Source organism: Bos indicus x Bos taurus, chromosome 28 (assembly GCF_003369695.1).
Source record: "Bos indicus x Bos taurus breed Angus x Brahman F1 hybrid chromosome 28, Bos_hybrid_MaternalHap_v2.0, whole genome shotgun sequence".
NCBI classification, from domain to species: Eukaryota; Metazoa; Chordata; class Mammalia; order Artiodactyla; family Bovidae; genus Bos; species Bos indicus x Bos taurus.
Genome location: NC_040103.1, coordinates 42,538,376 through 42,559,258, shown reverse-complemented (window position 1 = coordinate 42,559,258; position 20,883 = coordinate 42,538,376). Strand labels below are relative to the sequence as shown.

The 20,883-nt window shown below is 39.1% G+C and overlaps 1 protein-coding gene across 7 annotated transcripts in view; it reads left to right on the top strand.

Annotated features, from left to right (window-relative positions):
• PTPN20 (protein tyrosine phosphatase, non-receptor type 20) overlaps positions 1-20,883 on the top strand; it is a 123,870-nt gene that overhangs the window by 25,435 nt on the left and 77,552 nt on the right. For 5 of the 7 annotated variants that reach the window (XM_027530776.1, XM_027530775.1, XM_027530773.1 and 2 more), the window contains 2 exons: positions 5,948-6,048; positions 9,350-9,453. In XM_027530776.1, the coding sequence (XP_027386577.1) occupies positions 5,948-6,048; positions 9,350-9,453 (205 nt within the window). Of the gene's footprint in view, positions 1-5,947; positions 6,049-9,349; positions 9,454-13,311; positions 13,461-16,095; positions 16,187-20,883 lie in introns of those variants that run through there. The other 2 variants (XM_027530779.1, XM_027530778.1) reach the window with 2 other exon arrangements.

Sequence of the window (20,883 nt, the reverse complement as noted above, 5' to 3'; positions counted from 1 at the left end):
CCATGAAATTAAAAGACGCTTGCTCCTTGGAAGGAAAGTTATGACCAACCTAGACAGCATATTAAAAAGCAGAGGCTTTACTTTGCCAACAAAGGTCCATCTAGTCAAGGCTATGGTTTTTCCAGTAGTCATGTATGGATGTGAGAGTTGGACTGTGAAGAAAGCTGAGCGCCGAAGAATTGATGGTTTTGAACTGTGGTGTTGGAGAAGACTCTTGAGAGTCCCTTGGACTGCAAGGAGATCCAACCAGTCAATCCCAAAGGAAATCAGTCCTGAATGTTCATTGGAGGGACTGATGTTGAAGCTGAAACTCCAATACTTGGGCCACCTGATGTGAAGAGCTGACTCATTTGAAAAGATCCTGATGTTGCGAAAGATTGAAGGTGGGAGGAGAAAGGGATGACAGAGGATGAGATGGTTGGATGGCATCAGCAACTTGATGGACATGAGTTTGAGCAAACTCTGGGAGTTGGTGATGGACAGGGAATCCTGGTGTGCCTCAGTCCATGGAGTCATAAAGAGTCAGACATGACTGAGTGACTGAACTGAACTCATGTCATATTAATGGATAATAAAACTTAATATAATGAAGATAACAGTTTTTCTTAATTTAAATTACAAAGTTATTTTAACCTAGTTTTAATACAGATTTCAAATTTTGTGTGTTTGTAGGTGAGGGAGAGAGAGATTTAATCAGCTGAATCAAACTTACTTGGGGAAACAGAAGGCCAAAAATATGCAGTATTAGGAAAGGAAGGCGAAGTGTGTATGTGGTGGGATGAGAACTGGGATAACTGCAGATTATCAAGACTCATTATAAACCTTAAGAGTTGAGGAAATGTGGTAGTAATTTAGGAAGTGGCAAATAAGACAGATGAAACTGCTTAGAGATTACAGAAGATGACCTATGCATATATGGGAACTCCTTCTGTGACAAGTGGCATTGTGGATAGAATGGTCTGTTCAATTTATGGTGCGGATACAACTGGTTATTCCGAGAGGAAAAATAGTGCTTTGAACTGCTCAGACTGAAAACTCATACGCAACAGCCAGACAGTGCTGATAGGTTGTACTGAAAGGGTTTGTTTTTGTAAATTTGGGGTGAAGGTGTGGCAGAAAAAGATAAAGTCCCATTTCCTGATGAAATCACAGTGTGACGAATTCAGGGACTGGCTAGTGATGCAGCTCAGTTCAGTCACTCAGTCATGTCCGATTCTTTGTGACCCCATGGACTGCAGAACGCCAGACTTCCCTGGCCATCACCAACCAGACCAGCTTGTGATTTATCCAGTCTGGCATTTTCCCATGGTGTACTCTGCATATAAGTTAAATAAGCAGGGTGACGATAAACGGCCTTGTACTTCTTTCCCAATTTTGAACCAGTCTGTTTTTCCATTCCAGTTCTTACTGTTGCTTCTACACCTGCATACAGGTTTCATAGGAGACAGGTAAGGTGATCTGGTATTCCCACCTCTAAGAACTTTCCACAGTTTGTTGTGATCCTCACAGTCAAAGGCTTTGTGTAGTCAATGAAGAAGTAGTATTTTTCTGGAATTCCCTTATTTTCTCCATGATCCAACTAATGTTGCCAATTTGATCTCTGGATCCTCTGCCTTTTCTAAACTCGACTTGTATATCTGGAAGTTCTCAGTTCATTTACTGCTGAAGCTTAGCTTGAAGAGTTTTGAGCATAACCTTACTAGTATGCAAAACGAATACAATTTAGGGTAGTTTGAATATTCTTTGGCATTGCCCTTCTGACCTTTTCCAGTCCTGTGACCAATGCTGAGTTTTGCAAATTTGCTGACATATTGAGTGCAGCACTTTAACAGCATCCTCTTTTAGGATTTTTTGTTTGTTTGTTTTTTCTCTTTTAGGATTTTAAATAGCTCAGCTGGGATTCCATCACCTCCACTAGTGGCTATTTATGTGAAGTTAAAACTTAATAAGTGATATGTTTTGACTTATACTGCAAAACGAATGTGCTTGATAAGAGTTCTAGGTAGTTATACCATTAATATGCTTGTATTTAAAATTAATTGTGCTTCGGTCCATGTTCTAGAATGTCAGCTGTATATATGTCCACAAGTGTATACATACCCACAAGAAGTATTTCAAGTCTAGGAAATTTCGTGGAATCAAGCAAAACACATACACATGAATATGGACTAAGAAGAGGGGAAAGGATTAATGTTTCACAAAATAAGAATCATCAAAAGACACTTCAAAAAGATGACAAGACATAACACAGTGTATGGCTGGAGATGCTGCCTAAGAAATAGGTGGGAGCTGAGGGTGGAAAATTAGGCAGAGGCCGGACCATGGCGGCCTTCTGGACTTTGGACCCGCTGTTCCTTTTGGTCAGGATGCTTTCCTGTCTCTTTGTCTAACTTTCCTTCTATCTTTTAGGTACATGGTGATTAAGTATCACCATACTTTGTTACTGCATTATTTTAGCTTTTATATGTTTGCTTGTGTATTTTCTCTTTCCCCATGAGAATGTATGCATTTCACATGGGCAGAACACATCATGCCTCTTATTCAGTGTTTTATCTGTACCACTTAGGACAGTATCTCCATGTATTTGGACCCAGAAAAGAACTGTCAGATGAATGGGTTAATTGAAGCAGAATTGAGGGCAAAAATATTGATTACTTATTCCTTATTTTAAGGTGTTTTTTCCCTTTAATTATATTCAATTTATTTACCAGTGGTCTGGGTACTGGACAGGACAGTGCAAAGTCAACAATGTGGACTGAAGTCCATTTAGTAGCACAAAGTCTCACGGCAGAGACATGCCTAGAATTACTGGATTAAATTACACAAGCACAGAAATAAAGATAAATAATCTTAATTTATTAGTGTGTTCAGATCAGATCAGATCAGTCGCTCAGTCGTGTCCGACTCTTTGCGACCCCATGAATCGCAGCACGCCAGGCCTCCCTGTCTATCACCAACTCCCAGAGTTCACTCAGACTCATGGCCATCGAGTCGGTGATGCCATCCAGCCATCTCCTCCTCTGTCGTCCCCTTCTCCTCCTGCCCCTAATCCCTCCCAGTGTCAGGGTCTTTTCCAATGAGTCAACTCTTCGCATGAGGTGGTCAAAGAACTGGAGTTTCAGCTTTAGCATCATTCCTTCCAAAGAAATCCCAGGGCTGATCTCCTTCAGAATGGACTGGTGGGATCTCCTTGCATCCAAGGGACTCTCAAGAGTCTTCTCCAACACCACAGTTCAGAAGCATCAATTCTTCGGTGCTCAGCCTTCTTCACAGTCCAACTCTCACATCCATACATGACCACAGGAAAAACCATAGCCTTGACTAGATGAACCTTTGTTGGCAAAGTAATGTCTCTGCTTTTGAATATGCTATCTAGGTTGGTCATAACTTTTCTTCCAAGGAGTAAACATCTTTTAATTTCATGGCTGCAGTCACCATCTGTAGTGATTTTGGAGCCCAGAAAAATAGTCTGACACTGTTTCCACTGTTTCCCCATCTATTTCCCATGAAGTGGTGGGACCGGATGCCATGATCTTCGTTTTCTGAATGTTGAGCTTTAAGCCAACTTTTTCACTCTCCACTTTCACTTTCATCAAGAGGCTTTTGAGTTCCTCTTCACTTTCTGCTGTAAGGGTGGTGTCATCTGCATATCTGAGGTTATTGATATTTCTCCCAGCAATCTTGATTCCAGTTTGTGTTTCTTCCAGTCCAGCGTTTCTCATGATGTACTCTGCATATAAGTTAAATAAACAGGGTGACAATATACAGCCTTGACGAACTCCTTTTCCTATTTGGAACCAGTCTGTTGTTCCATGTCCAGTTCTAACTGTTGCTTCCTGACCTGCATACAAATTTCTCAAGAGGCAGATCAGGTCGTCTGGTATTCCCATCTCTCAGAATTTTCCATAGTTTATTGTGATGCACACAGTCAAAGGCTTTGGCATAGTCAATAAAGCAGAAATAGATGTTTTTCTGGAATTCTCTTGCTTTTTCCATGATCCAGCGGATGTTGGCAATTGGATCTCTGGTTCCTCTGCCTTTTCTAAAACCAGCTTGAACATCAGGAAGTTCATGGTTCACATATTGCTGAAGCCTGGCTTGGAGAATTTTGAGCATTACTTTACTAGCATGTGAGATGAGTGCAATTGTGCGGTAGTTTGAGCATTCTTTGGCATTGCCTTTCTTTGGGATTGGAATGAAAACTGACCTTTTCCAGTCCTGTGGCCACTGCTGAGTTTTCCAAATTTGCTGGCATATTGAGTGCAGCACTTTCACAGCATCATCCTTCAAGATTTGGAATAGCTCAACTGTAATTCCATCCCCTCCACTAGCTTTGTTCATAGTGATGCTTTCTAAGGCCCACTTGACTTCACATTCCAGGATGTCTGGCTCTAGGTCAGTGATCGCACCATCGTGATTATCTGGGTCGTGAAGATCTTTTTTGTACAGTTCTTCTGTGTATTCTTGCCATCTCTTCTTAATATCTTCTGCTTCTGTTAGGTCCATACCATTTCTGTCCTTTATCGAGCTCATCTTTGTATGAAATGTTCCTTTAGTAACTCTGATTTTCTTGAAGAGATCCCTAGTCTTTCCCGTTCTGTTGTTTTCCTCTATTTCTTTGCATTGATCACTGAAGAAGGCTTTCTTATCTCTTCTTGCTATTCTTTGGAACTCTGCATTCAGATGCTTATATCTTTCCTTTTCTCCTTTGCTTTTCACTTCTCTTCTTTTCACAGCTATTTGTAAGGCCTCCCCAGACAGCCATTTTGCTTTTTTGCATTTCTTTTCTATGGGAATGGTCTTGATCCCTGTCACCTGTACAATGTCATGAACCTCATTCCATAGCTCATCAGGCACTCTTTCTATCAGATCTAGGCCCTTAAATCTATTTCTCACTTGCACTGTATAATCATAAGGGATTTTATTTAGGTCATACCTGAATGGTCTAGTGGTTTTCCCTACTTTCTTCAATTTCAGTCTGAATTTGGCAATAAGGAGTTCATGGTCTGAGCCACAGTCAGCTCCTGGTCTTGTTTTTGCTGACTGTATAGAGCTTCTCCATCTTTGGCTGCAAAGAATATAATCAATCTGATTTCGATGTTGACCATCTGGTGATGTCCATGTATAGAGTCTTCTCTTGTGTTGTTGGAAGAGGGTGTTTGTTATGACCAGTGCATTTTCTTGGCAAAACTCTATTAGTCTTTGCCCTGCTTCATTCCGTATTCCAAGGCCAAATTTGCCTGTCACTCCAGGTGTTTCTTGACTTCCTACTTTTGCATTCCAGTCCCCTATAATGAAAAGGACATCTTTTTTGGGTGTTAGTTCTAAAAGGTCCGGTAGGTCTTCATAGAATCATTCAACTTCAGCTTCTTCAGCGTTACTGGTTGGGGCATAGACCTGGATTACTGTGATATTGAATGGTTTGCCTTGGAAATGAACAGAGATCATTCTGTCATTTTTGAGATTGCATCCAAGTACTGCATTTCGGACTCTTTTGTTGACCATCATGGCCACTCCATTTCTTCTGAGGGATTCCTACCCGCAGTAGTAGATATAATGGTCATCTGAGTAAGCTAAATGAAATAAGCACTCATTATAAGAATCTCTTCTTGGCTGCAATAGTAATCTTTTTTTTTTTTTTTTAAAGAAAAATAAGCTTTCTTTTTATGAACTTTTGGAAAATAACTTGGATGATTAAAACTTGGGTGATTCAATAGAAATAATTTATATGTGCATGGTACTCTACATGCTGTTTTGATGGATTGGAAAATATTGAAAGGGAGATATACATTTCAAGTGATTTTCTAAGAGTAGAAATCACACCATGATTGTGATTTAATTCTATTATTGAAGACCTTATTGCTCATCATGAGAAGCTATAGAAATCATTTTCTCTTAAACTATTGATTCCTAAAACATAGCTATAATTTTTTTCATATGCCTATAGGTTTTTCAAAATGAAGTTAACTCAAGGAAGCTAAAAGTCTTTCTTCGAGATTTCCAACATAGTGATGATTTTGAAGATCAGTTTAAAGACGAGGCTGAAAGGTATAACTAATATGCTTATTTAGTAAGTTTTCTGCTTATTCATATTCATAGCTAAACCTTTGATGGAGGCTGAATAGCGGCCCTCAAATGTTTGATTAATTTTAAAAATATAGTACTTTGTAGTAAGTACAATCTGACTTATCTAGAAATAGGATGTATTTATGATCTCTTAAATATGATATTAACACAAGAAAAAGGTATTCCTAAAGAATTCAGTTTCTCTATCATCTCAACAATTACCCAGTTCCAAAACCTTTGTAAGTGTGTTTTGAGTTCTTGGATGGGGCAGTGTACTTGAAGTAAGGTAAAGCTTAGTACACAATTAAGTTTTATAAGACATTACATATTTCCAGAAAGAAAATAATGTATACTAGAAATGGAACTATTATCATGGTGAATACTATATATGAAAAAATTTAAAAACTTGGAGAAAAAGTAAATTTCCATTAGAAACAAAAGAAACAGCAACTTTAATGCTTATAAAATATTCTAATTTAGGTGTTATGTACAAAGACATTAAATAAGAAAATATTTTATTGAGTCATATTTTCTTAGAGATTTGTAAGTAATATTAGCTACAGTCACTGGAAGAGCACTGCATAATAAGGTATATAGTATACAGTTGTATAAACAACTTTCAGAAATGCATTAAATGAATAATAAATAACATTAATTCAAAAGTGTTTTGAGATAATATTATATGTTACTAATATATACTAATTATTAGATACTAATTACATACTAAGCACTGTATACAAATACAAAATATTAATAGTTCTTGTTCTGTAGTTTACTGTTGGGGCTCAGACACCTAAAAGACAAAGTTAAATACAGTAGTAAATATTGTTATAGAATCAGAGTCCAAGGATTGTGGGTACAGAAAACAAAAACTATGCAAGGGGGAGAGTTCTCCAGCAGCTGTTTTGAGGAAAAGAGATTTTGGTTGGATTTAGGATCTTAAATAAACAGAGATTCAGCAGGTGAAACAAGGGAAGAAAATTTCAAGCTGTGGGAAGAAGTTTGAGTAAAAATAAGGAGCCGTGAAAATATCTTATTATTGGTGAGAAATGTTATGTGTCAAGAGTTATAGGATATACGTTTCTTGGAATTCCAGGAAGCTTGGGAAGATGAGAGACAGAAAATATAAAGTGGGCCATAGTTTGAGTGAACTGAATATATGTGAAACCAAGGAGTACACATTTTATTCAGTCTGTTAGAATGAAAATAAAGCACAGATGGAGTCTTTTTGCATCTTCCTATCTGTCTATCAGTCATCCATCTATCTGTTATCTATCAGGAAGGAGGCTTGATGCTGAAAGACAGCTGGTAGGAAATGGAGAAAGTGGATGTTTACAGTAACTCAAGAAAGGGGGGAGGAGCAAAGAGTTAGGAACCTGTTATGACCTACAGAAACAAAAGGGAAAGACATTTACTTTGTTAAGGCTGAGGCATAAAGTACATAAAGGAAATTAATAGAGATGAGGACAGAAAAGTAGGCAAGGGTGAGACTATTAGCCTCCTGGATTTATGGGTTCAGTGAGGAGCCTGAGTCTATCCTGAGGTTGGTGGGAAAGTACACCACCTAAATTTTCATTTAGGGGAGAATTTTCTCAGAAATTGGAGAGCAGACCCAGAAATCACATTAGGAGCCTTTTGCTAAATGGGCTTGCAAATGAAAGTGCAAAAAGAGCCCAGCTGATAGCGTAAGTGAGTACACTGAGTAGTGAGAAGGTGGAAAGGAAGTGGAAAGGGAACGTGGGCTGGTATTTGAGAACCTGATAGAGTATATAGCACAGTATTTCGATGGAGATAGAAAGATTAAAGGGTTTTTTAAGGGTTTTTTATTTTTAAGATGAGAGAGAATCAGTTGATTCATGTCTATTCTTACGATATGGAAGAATTTGTAGGTAGGGAGAAATTAGTTATATTAAGAAAATATTCAACATTCAAAAAACTAAGATCATGGCATCCGGTCCCATCACTTCATGGCAAATAGATGGGGAAACAATGGAAACAGTGACAGACTTTATTTTGGAGGGCTCCAAGAGCACTGCAGATGATGACTACAGCCATGAAATTAAAAGATGATTACTCCTTGGTAGAAAAGCTATGATCAACCTAGACAGCATTTTAAAAAGCAGAGACAGTACTTTGCCAACAAAGGTCCATCTTGTCAAAACTATGGTTTTTCCAGTAGTTACGTATGGATGTGAGAGTTGGACTATAAAGAAAGCTGAATGTGGAAGAATTGATGTTTTTGAACTGTGGTGTTGGAGAAGACTCTTAAGAGTCCCTTGGACTGCAAGGAGATCCAACCAGTCAATCCTAAAGGAAATCAGTCCTGAATGCTCATTGGAAGGACTGATGCTGAAGTTGAAACTCCAATACTTTGGCCACCTGATGCAAAGAACTGACTCATTTGAAAAGACCCTGATGCTGGGGAAGGTTGCAGGGAGGAGGAGAAGGGGACGGCAGAGGATGAGCTGGTTGGATGGCATCACCAACTCAATGGACATGAGTTTGAGCAAGCTCGGGAACTGATGATGGACAGGGAAGCCTGGTGTGCTGCAGTCCGTGTGGTCGCAAAGAGTCGGACACAACTGAGCGACGGAATTGAGGTGAACTGAACTGAAGAAAACATAATTTTAGAAAGGTGTCTCAGAGGAGACAGCATAGAGGTGAAAACCTGAAAGGATTAATTCTGAACGTGGAGAAAACAAGGAATAATGAAGAATGTTGATGCACTTAAGTGTACACTTTTAAAGAGAGTAAGTTGAAAAAGTTCTTACTTTCTGGCTTACATTTCATGGAAGGGGCTGCACTGTTGCTAAGGCAGAGCATTGGGAAAGGTAGCACATGAGAACGGTAGTTCAGAAATTAGGAGTGGTAGAGTAAACGGAGTAGACACACCAGTGTTTTCCAAACGGTTCTCTGCTGATGCTAGAAAGCCCAGTGACCCCCGTACTTACGGTTCTCCGCTGATGCTAGAAAGCCCGGTGACCCCCGTACTTTTCTTCTACCGCAGCCTGGATAAAGCACGAAAGAAATGAATAGGGGGACTGATCTAAGGTGGCTGGTTTGCAAGCGAAGTGAAAGCTAAAGTTGGAGTTTGTGATCAGACGTTGGGACTTTGGAACTCTCTCTTTGAAACTGGGCCAGTTCCTGGGGTTGACAATGGAAGCGGGTGGTTGAACTGAAATGGAGGTGAATGTCAATTGACTAGTTAATGTAGATTATCAGATTCTCTCTTAAATACACGTACATTCTCTAAGCCATGGACAAATATAAATTTCTTTTCTAGTGAGAATGACGGCACCTTGCGGAAAACCAGTAGCTTCTTTCTAAAGCAGAAGTCGAGCAGTGAAGATGAAGAGCTTGCAGGGCCTTCCCATCCTGCACTTCAGGGTATGACCTCATCCCGTTTTATTAGCAGATTCTTGATGAGGCTCTATTTCAGAGGTATGCACAAAGAAATTTCTAATAGAGATGCAGGAAAAGAGCTAGGAAAAACTTTTTCAAAAGGGAAAAAGATGATTTTCTAGGATTTTCCTTTAAAAATGAAGAAACTGTTCCATACCTCACATTAATAAAGGCTACATTTCTATCTATTCTTTCTTTAAGTATTTTAGTATAGCAAACATGCCAATTTAATAAAATGAGCTGTTTATTTCTTAACAACTTTTATAGAGTAAATATGACCTGCTTCTTCATTTACTTAATTTGAATTTGTTGCACAATAGTTACTTTGTACTCTTGCCTGGAAAACCCCATGGACTGAGGAGCCTGGTGGGCTGCAGTCCATGGGGTCGCTAAGAGTCGGACACGACTGAGCGACTTCACTTTCACTTTTCACTTTCATGCATTGGAGAAGGAAACGGCAACCCACTCCGGTGTTCTTGCCTGGAGAATCCCAGGGATGGGGGAGCCTGGTGGGCTGCCGTCCATGGGGTCGCACAGAGTCGGACACGACTGAAGTGACTTAGCATTAGTAGCAGCAGCAGTTACTTTGTAAGTAAAATAATAGATTTTTGGGGGGATTATACATTATCATATGTGGGGAAAAAAGAAAATATAGGTATGAATAATAAAGTAAACCATAATACTGTCTCTGCCTTCTCTCAGCAGTTTTTTTCCCAGCAAGGCTAGAACACATTGAGAAGCCAAACGGGTGTTTCTGTTGGGGATGGAAGATGATCAAAATGGCTTTGAATGGGAATTTTGTCTGCTCCTTGGGCTTCCTAGTGGCTACTCCCTGGTGGCTCAGATGGTAAAGCATATGCCTACAATGCAGGAGACCTGGGTTCAATCCTTGGGTCGGGAAGATCTCCTGGAGAAGGAAATAGCAACCCACTCCAGAATTCTTGCCTGGAAAATCCCATGGACAGAGGAGCCTGGTAGGCTACAGTCCACGGGGTCGCAAAGAGTCGGACACGACTGAGTGACTTCACTTCTAGGCTTCCTAGAGATAATTGTGGGAAATTTTAGGATTTCTGTGACTGCCTCTCCCCACCAACAGTTCCTCATTTTCGCCTCTAGAAAGAGCTTTTGGGTATAATAGGGTCCAAGACAAGATGAGTTTCTCATGGCAGTGCAGATTCTTAGAAACTTCTATCTCTTCTTTATGCCAGTTCTTTTGTTTAATTGCTTCTTGTGTATTTTTGCTGGTATTTACTTGATTTTTGTTATAAGATTTGGCTTTGGAAAGAGATTTCACTTACGCATTTTACCTCAGAATTATTCTGTTTTTTTTTTTTTTAAATGAGAGCCCTTTTATGTATCAGGATTTCTCTCTGTTTTTCTGGCTGTGTTAGGTCTCAGTTGCAGCATGTGGGATCTTTGTTGTGGCGCCAGGCTTCTCTCTAGTTGTGATGCATGGACTCCAGAGCGCATGGACTTTGTAGATTGTGACGTGCAGTCTCTCTAGTTGAGGCACCTGGGCTCAGTAGCTGAGGTGTGTGGATTTAGTTACCCTGAGGCATGTGGGAACCAAGTTCCCCAACCAGGGATCGAACCCCCTGCATTGGAAAGCAGATTCTCAACCACCAGACCACTAGGGAAATCCCTCAAAATTTATATTTAAAAAAATTATTTTAATACTGACTTTCTAGATTTATGGCATTTTGGCCAGTGTACATGATCTTTAAAATTTTAGATGTTTAGAATCTAGATTATTGACATGACCTAAAAGACCATTAGTTTTTCAGAAAATTTTCATATGTACTATTAAATAGAATGTATTCTCTTTTGTTATGATTGGTTACAAGTATACAGCTATATAATATAGATCTGTATCTGTAGTATAATATATCATTATTGTTTTTGTTGTTGTTCAGTCGTTCAGTCATATCCAACTTTTTGCAACCCCATGGACTGCAGCATTCCAGACTTCCCTGTCTTCCATCATCTCCCTGAGCTTGCTCAAACTCATGTCCATTGAGTCGGTGATGCCATCCAAATTACTTACAATTGTATATAGCATATAGAGATGTATGTTATACATTTATTTTAGTACTATCAATTATATAGGTCCTCTTAATCCTCGTGATGTGTGTGTGTGTGTATGCACACGTGCATGCTTGATCGGTTTTAGAATTAGAGTCAGAGGTGTGTTAGACTCTGCATATACTCTCATCTCAGATTCCAGGATCCAGGGACTTCTAAACACTTGGTCCCAGAGAGGACAAAAGTTCTTTCTTTTTCCCGTCCATGTCTTGTATGTGTTTTGTTTTAGTCCAGTCACTCAGATGTGCCTGATGGTTTGTGAGCCCATAGACTGCAGCATGCCAGGCTTCCCTGTCCTTCTGTATCTCCCCACTTCTTTACCATTTGAGCCACCAGGGACACCCTCTGTATCTCCCAGAGTTTGCTAAAACTCACATCCATTGAGTCAGTGATGTCATCCAACCATCTCATCCTGCGTTGCCCCCTTCTCTTCCTGCCCTCAGTCTTTCCCAGCATCAGCATCTTTTCCAATAAGTCGGCTCTTCGCATCAGGTGGCCAAAGTATTGGAGCTTCAGCTTCAGCATAAGTCCTTCCAATGAATATTCAGGAATGATTTCCTTTAGGGTGGACTGATTTGATCTCCTTGTTGTCCAAGAGACTCTCAAGTCTTCTCCAACACCACAGTTCAAAAGCATCAATTCTTTGGCGCACAGCCTTCTTTATGGTCCAACTCTCATATCTATACATGACTACTGGAAAAACCATAACTTTGACTGTATCAGCAAAAGTAATGTCTCTTTGTCAGCAAAGTAATGTCTCTACTTTATAATGTGCTAAGTTTGTCATAGCTCTTCTTTCAAGGAGCAAGCATCTTTTAATTTCATGGCTGCCATCACTGTCTGCAGTGCTTTTGGAGCCCTCCAAAATAAAGTCTGTCACTGTTTCCATTGTTTCCCATTTATTTGCCATTAAGTGATGGGACCAGCTGCCGTGATCTTCATTTTTGAATGTTGAATTTTAAGCCAGCTTTTCACTCTCCTCTTTCACCTTCATCAAGCAGCTCTTTAGTTCCTCTTTGCTTTCTGCCATTAGGTTGGTGTCATCTGCATATCTGAGGTTATTGATATTTCTCCCAGCAATCTTGATTCCAGCTTGTGCTTCATCCAGCCCAGCATTTCGCCTGATGTACTCTGCATATAAGTTATATAAGCAAGGTGACAATATACAGCCTTGATGTACTCCTTTTCCAATTTGCAACCAGTCCGTTGTTCCATGTCTGGTTCTAATTGTTGCTTCTTGATCTGTGTACAGGTTTCTCAGGAGGCAGGTAAGATGGTCTGATATTCCCATCTTTTTAAGAATCCTCCACAGTTTGTTGTGATCCATGCAGAGAATTTAGCATAGACAATGAAACAAAAATAGATGGTTTTCTGGAATTCCCTTGCTTTTTCTATGATCCAACAGATGTTGGCAATTTGATCTCTGGTTCTTTTGCCTTGCTTGCCTTGGCATAATTGTCAATATATACACTCAGTCACATTATAAAACAGATCACTTCTCAGTCTATCATATCTATTTATAACGCAATAGTTTTTTTCTAAGAATAGTGGATTTTGTGTAATTTCAAGGCGTATAGTCATGATTTTTCCAAAATAAGGACCCTTCCTTTAAAAGTAATAATAGACTCTTCACCTCTGGAAAAATAAAATTTCATTAATTCTTAAATGGCTGACTCTTTTCTTAAAAGAAAACAATAAAAATAAAATCTCCCTTCACACATATATAAGTAACTTAGAGATGTGAATTTTTCTCTTTCTTAGGTATGGAAATTGTTTCTGAAAAGGAGCTAGCTCAGTTAGCTCTGGTTCGACCATTAATATTCAATACACAGGAGGAATCAACCATCAGGGATTATTTTAAAATACTTACAAAAAAAGTATCAGAAGATGAAATCACCCAGGAATTTAAAGTAAATATTTTGGTTTTAACCAAGGTCTATATGTGGTTTGTTTTTCTACTTCTCGATCAGAGAATATCTGTTCTTTTTTTTTCAGGTTGAATATATTGTTTTTATTTTTAAATATTAAATTTGTTTCTAAAGTAATGGGTGTACATAGTAAAAGAATAAAATAGCATAAAATGTTATAAAACAGATAAAGTCTCTTTTTCTCTCTTGATTCCCTATACCACTATTAAATCTGTCATATAAACTTTCAGAAAAATTGCTGGCATGTACTTTATTATTTTGCTCTTTCTTTCCTTTTATAAAGAATTCCAATAAGAAATAATTCCTAAATATATTATGAGCATATATAGCTCTATCTCATTCTTTTAAGTATTGCATGGTAGTTATATGAATGAAGACTTTTTTTCTTTAAATAGTCCTCTATGATGAACATTTAGCTTATTACAGATGTTGTTATTATGAAAAACATTGCCCCTCTTCATTCGTGTTCCTATGCATAGTCTTTAGAACAAATTCCTGGAAAGACAACCAGTATTTTGTGCTGTTAGATTTTTGGGTCTTTACTCATCTTTTAAGTGACAGATGATTTCTTGTTGATATTCTAATTGGCATTTCTTAATTTGAGAACAGATAGCTTTCCATATGCTTTTAAGCCTTTCATATTTGTTTTCAGTGAACTAGTTCCAGTTGTTTGTCTAGTTTTCTATTTATTCCTTTTCTTATCAATTATTAACTGTTTATATAATGAAGAAATTACCCGCTTTGTACGTGTTTTGTATAGACGGTAAAATTTTCCACTTTGTTTTTTGTGTTACATGTGTATGCATGTACATTTACTGTGAAGAAATAGCTAATTTTTAATGGTTGAATGTCATTCTTCTGGGGGCTTCAGGGTTTTCTGCATCCTTTAGGGACTCCCCTTTCAATCTAGGAACATAGAAATTATTTCTTGCTTTTTTCCCTAATATTTTGTGATTTTTTTCAATGCATAAATCTTTCATCCAGCTAGCATTTGATTTGTTATAAGATATTTGGTAGGGATGCAACACTCTATAGCTAGTCAGTTGTCCAATGATCCTCTTGTCGCAACTTCTCTTCAGGGATGTGAAATGCTACTTTTTCATATACTGAAGCACCACATGTATTTTATTTTTGTGGTTTTTAAAATTGATTTGTTTATTCATGTACCAAACTTTTAAAATTAACATAGCTTTGTATTATATTTTACCATCGATTAAGGCTCGTCTTCCCTCATCATTCTTCTTTTATAGAATTGTTCTGCTTCTTTTTACAATTGCTTTTTTCTAGACTACTTTTAGAATTGGTTTGTAGAAAGATTAAACTGTAAAAATAGGTGTGGAAATTGTTTCTGAAAAGGAGCTAGTTCAGTTAGCTGTAGTTCGACCATTAATATTCAATACTCAGGAGCAGTCAACCATCAGGGATTATTTTAAAATACTTACCAAAAAAAGTATCAGAATATGAAATCACCCAGGAATTTGTGGTAAATATTTTGGTTTTAACCAAGATCTATGTGCTGCCCTGATATTATCTTATAGCTTAAAAGCTGGATCCTCATTCTCCGTTGCAGTAGTGGCCAACATTAACTTATGGTAGTGCCAAGTTGGCTACCCAAGAGTTACTGAAGAGGTTTTCAAAAGTGTGCACCCTCAGGCTTTCTCCGCAATTGTTCAACTAGGGTAGGGCTGGGTGCGCGCCAGTTCCGTCTGTGTGTGAGACGAGGCCTTCCTGGTTAGTTTGAGTCCCCTTGTGTTCTGCGTGCCTGCGTCCTGTGCTGGTGTTGCCATGCTGCTGATTGTTTTCTAAGAGGACCTGTGTACACCCATGCCTTTATTACTGTTCCCCTACCTGGTGTGATACCCATTCGCCTCTTCTTTCCTTTCACACACACCCATTTCCATGCTGCTAACTTCTGAGCCTCGAAGGCTCAGTTCAAGTGCTGCTTTCCTTCGAGGAGCTTTCCTTTTCGTACCTTCGAGTGCAGTCTAGTCCTTTATGCTAGCATGTCTCTACATTGATCACGTGGCTACCTCTCTAGCTGCTGTTAACTTCTTACGTATAAAGCCATTTTCAAAGTCATCGTTGTACTGCAGAATGTGGGACAGTGATGAGTACATACTAAATGTTCATTTAATGTCGAATTCACAGTTGGTAATAAAGTTTTGAAAAGAAGAATTCTTTAGTGTTCTAACTCTAATTTCTTCATGGGGCAAGGAGTAAATTGTGAGAATTTATATTTTGTTTCTGTTATTTTATTATTTTCATTTATAAAATGATAGATATAGGGGTTGGTCCTATGAAGTTAATGTTCTGTATTGGCTTTTTATTTTAATGAAAAACGAAAAATCTTGGAGTTCAAGGGAAAAAGTATCTCCAGAGAGTTGAGCATTTCCTTATCAAGCAACTTGCTGATTCATATCTCAAATCCGAGATATTTTATATAGGACTTTTCCAGTGGAGCTCTGACTTCTTTACTTACCATATACTCATTTAATATCAGGATATGTCATAAAGGGACTTGAGAATCATGAACACTACACAAAGACAGATATTTTTTCTCCCCTCCTTTTTTTTCTGTCATAGTAAATATATTACGTATATTTCTTACCTTTTAAAGGCTTTGGAAGTTAAGAATCTGCCTGCTGTTTTCCACTCTGGGAATGAACTACACAACAGAGACAAAAATAGATATCGAGATATTCTTCCATGTAAGCTAACAATGGTTTTAATTACTTTCCTATTTACACTTGATAAAAGGTAAGAAGTGGGTTGTATGGCTTTCAGTGTTAGCCGTTTTGACCTGTGGCCATGATGAAGAGCTCCGGAAGCTAGCACCGGCTGACCTGGGCATATTCTTGGTTATCTTAGGTCATGAAGAAGGTCCAGCCTTCTATCCCAGGTAAATCTACTCACTGTCACAGGATTCTTTTCACAAGTCCTCAACCCTGTTCTTACGCATTGCTGCTGCTGCTGTCGCTTTAGTCGTGTCTGACTGTGCGACCCCATAGACGGCAGCCCACCAGGCTCCTCCATCCATGGGATTTTCTAGGCAAAAGTACTGGAGTGGGGTGCCATTGCCTTCTCCGTTTTTATGCATTACTACTTCTAAAACATCTTATGGCTATTCGAGGTGTTTTGTATTTCCATACACATTGTGAAATTATTTGTTCTAGCTCTGTGAAGAAACCGTTGGTAGCTTGATAGGGATTGCATTGAATCTATAAATTGCTTTGGGTAGTATACTCATTTTCACTATATTTATTCTTCCAATCCATGAACATGGTATATTTCTCCATCTGTTAGTGTCCTCTTTGATTTCTTTCACCAGTGTTTTATAGTTTTCTATATATAGGTCTTTAGTTTCTTTAGGTAGATATATTCCTAAGTATTTTATTCTTTTCATTGCAATGGTGAATGGAATTGTTTCCTTAATTTCTCTTTCTATTTTCTCCTTATTAGTGTATAGGAATGCAAGGCATTTCTGTGTGTTGATTTTATATCCTGCAACTTTACTATATTCATTGATTAGTTCTAGTAATTTTCTGGCGAAGTCTTTAGGGTTTTCTATGTAGAGGATCATGTCATCTGCAAACAGTGAGAGTTTTACTTCTTCTTTTCCAATTTGGATTCCTTTTATTTCTTTTTCTGCTCTGATTGCTGTGGCCAAAACTTCCAAAACTATGTTGAATAGTAATGGTGAAAGTGGGCACCCTTGTCTTGTTCCTGACTTTAGAGGAAATGCTTTCAATTTTTCACCATCAAGGATAATGTTTGCTGTGGGTTTGTCATATATAGCTTTTATTATGTTGTGGTATGTTCCTTCTGGAACTGGAGGAATCAACCTGCCTGACTTCAGGCTCTACTACAAAGCCACAGTCCTCAAGACAGTATGGTACTGGCACAAAGACAGAAATATAGATCAATGGAACAAAATAGAAAGCCCAGAGATAAATCCACGCACATATGGACACCTTATCTTTGACAAACGAGGCAAGAATATACAATGGATTAAAGACAATCTCTTTAACAAGTGGTGCTGGGAAAAGTGGTCAACCACTTGTAAAAGAATGAAACTAGAACACTTTCTAACACCATACACAAAAATAAACTCAAAATGGATTAAAGATCTAAACATAAGGCCAGAAACTATAAAACTCCTAGAAGAGAACATAGGCAAAACACTCTCCGACATACATCACAGCAGGATCCTCTATGACCCACCTCCCAGAATATTGGAAATAAAAGCAAAAATAAATGGGACCTAATTAAACTTAAAAGCTTCTGTACAACAAAGGAAATTATAAGCAAGGTGAAAAGACAGCCTTCAGAATGGGAGAAAATAATAGCAAATGAAGCAACAGACAAACAACTAATCTCAAAAATATACAAGCAACTCCTACAGCTCAACTCCAGAAAAATAAATGACCCAATCAAAAAATGGGCCAAAGAACTAAATAGACATTTCTCCAAAGAAGACATACAGATGGCTAACAAACACATGAAAAGATGCTCAACATCACTCATTATCAGAGAAATGCAAATCAAAACCACTATGAGGTACCATTTCACGCCGGTCAGAATGGCTGGGATCCAAAAGTCTACAAGCAATAAATGCTGGAGAGGGTGTGGAGAAAAGGGAACCCTCTCTCACTGTTGGTGGGAATGCAAACTAGTACAGCCACTATGGAGAACAGTGTGGAGATTCCTTAAAAAACTGGAAATAGAACTGCCTTATGATCCAGCAATCCCACTGCTGGGCATACACACTGAGGAAACCAGAAGGGAAAGAGACGCATGTACCCCAGTGTTCATTGCAGCACTGTTTATAATAGCCAGGACATGGAAGCAACCTAGATGTCCATCAGCAGATGAATGGATAAGAAAGCAGTGGTACATATACACAATGGAGTATTACTCAGCCATTAAAAAGAATACATTTGAATCAGTTCTAATGAGGTGGATGAAACTGGAGCCTATTATACAGAGTGAAGTAAACCAGAAAGAAAAACACCAATACAACATACTAATGCATATATATGGAATTTAGAAAGATGGTAACAATAACCCTGTATATGACACAGCAAAAGAGACACTGATGTATAGAACAGTCTTTTGGACTCTGTGGGAGAGGGAGAGGGTGGGATGATTTGGGAGAATGGCATTGAAACATGTACAATATCATATATGAAATGAGTCTCCAGTCCAGGTTTGATGCACGATACTGGATGCTTGGGGCTGGTGCACTGGGACGACCCAGAGGGATGGTATGGGGAGGGAGGAGGGAGGAGGGTTCAGGATGGGGAACACATGTATACCTGTGGTGGATTCATTTTGATATATGGCAATACCAATACAATATTGTAAAGTTAAAAAAGAAAATAAAATTAATTAAAAAAAAATAAAACATCTTATGCATTGTTGCAGCTAAAACAGAAAGTTTATTACTGAGACATCTTCCCCTTTTGCTACCCTAAGCCCTTACCAGCTTCCCTGATCATTTTGTTTAGACACACAAATACGGTGGTGCTATTTCTATCCTTTGTCCTGAACAATGAAGCTGCCAATCTACCCTCCAACAGGAGGCTTCCCTTTGATCGTTGCCAAAGACTTACTCATTGCTTTCCAGGGCTAGTTTCTTTCCCACCCAGTTACAGATTCATCTGTCTCAGACCTTCCAAAGAGCAGAAATAAAGCAACACAATTTTACTTTTAGGGTGGAAATCTCATTTTTATGCCTCACATTCCTTTCAAAGTCAAAAAAATTTTCCCAAATTAAATTAACATTTTTCTTCCTACAAAATGACCTTCTTCTTTATCCTGTATCTTGTTTAGTTTAACCACTCATTTGTTCAAGCCAGAGAACCCGCGTCAGCTGCAGTATCCAAAGTGGTCACAAAGTCCTTTCAATCCTGCCTTCTTAATACCGCAGGAGTCCTCGCGCATCTCGATTGCCACTGCCGCTAGCCTAGATTGAGCCTGCTTTCTCTCTCAGCCAGTCTCTGTCTTCTTCACTGCCTCTACTCCCATCTACTCAGAGTAGCTACTGAAATAATCCCCCTAAAAGCTCTGAAGGCACAAATAAGTTACACGAAGTGGCCAAAATCCCCCACTTCTGCTGCATGACCTTCTCTTTCCCAGCCTGCACCTGCGGCTTCATGACAGGTTCCCCACGATCAGGTGACCAAGGACAGGAGAACTGGGCCCGGGTAACAGATGGCTCTGCATGCCATGCAGGCTGCGTGCCATGCAGGCAGCACCTAAGAGTAGCTAGCAGCTGCTCCACAGGGCCTTTTTGGGACATGCCTGAAAGACAGTGGTGAAGGGAAGTCCTCTCAGTTGGTGGAAATTTAAGCACTGTACTTGGTTGTTCATTCTGCTTGGAAGCAGAAATGGCGAGAGGCACAAATCTTTATTAATTCATGGGCTGTAGTCAGTTGTTTGACTGGATTGTCAGAGACTTAGAAGAAACATAACTGGGAAGTTGATCATAAGGAAATCTGGGAGAGATAAGTGTGTATAGATCTCTCTGAAAGGGCGAAAACATGAATATATTTGTGTCTTTTGTGAACGTTCATTGAAGGGTGATTTAAGAAGAGGTTTTAACAATCAAGTGGATAGGATGACCTATTCTGTGGATATTAGTCAGCCTCTTTCCAAATACTCCTGTCATTACCCAATGGATTAATGAATAAAGTAGACTTGCTGGCAGGAATAGAGGCTATGCATGGACTCATCAACATGGACTTCTCACCAGGCTGACCTTGCTATGGCCATTTCTGAGTGCCCAATCTGCCAGTAGCAGAGACTGACACTGAGGCCCTAAGATGACAGCATTTCCAAGAGTGACCAGCCCCCTAGCTACCTGATGACAGGTTGATTACATTGAATTGCTTCTGTCATAGAAGGAACAATTGCTTTTTTGCAGTCTAAAATAGACACAATATGGATTTGCCTTCCCTGCATACAAACTTCTACCAAATCTACCAAATGGACCTGAAGAATGCCTTACCACCATCGTGGTAGTCCACACAGCCTTGCTTCTGATCAAGGAACTCACTTAGAGGCAAGTTATTTGTGACAATGGGCCCATGATCATGTAATTCACTGGCCTTGACACACTCCTCCTCATTCCAAGGGAGCTGGCTTGATAGAGCAACGGAATGACCTTTTGTAGACACAGTAACAGTGCCAGCTAGGTGGCAGTACCTCACAGGGCTGGAGCAGTGTTCGCCAAGAGGTTATATTTGCTCCAAATTAGGGTCCAATACATGATGTATTTCTGCCACAGCCAGGAGTCAGGAGTCAAGGGATGGAGATGAGAGTGGCCCCAGTCACTGTCACCTCTGAAGTGAAAGCTGAAAGTGAAAGTGGCTCAGTTGTGTCTGACTCTTTGTGATTCCATGGA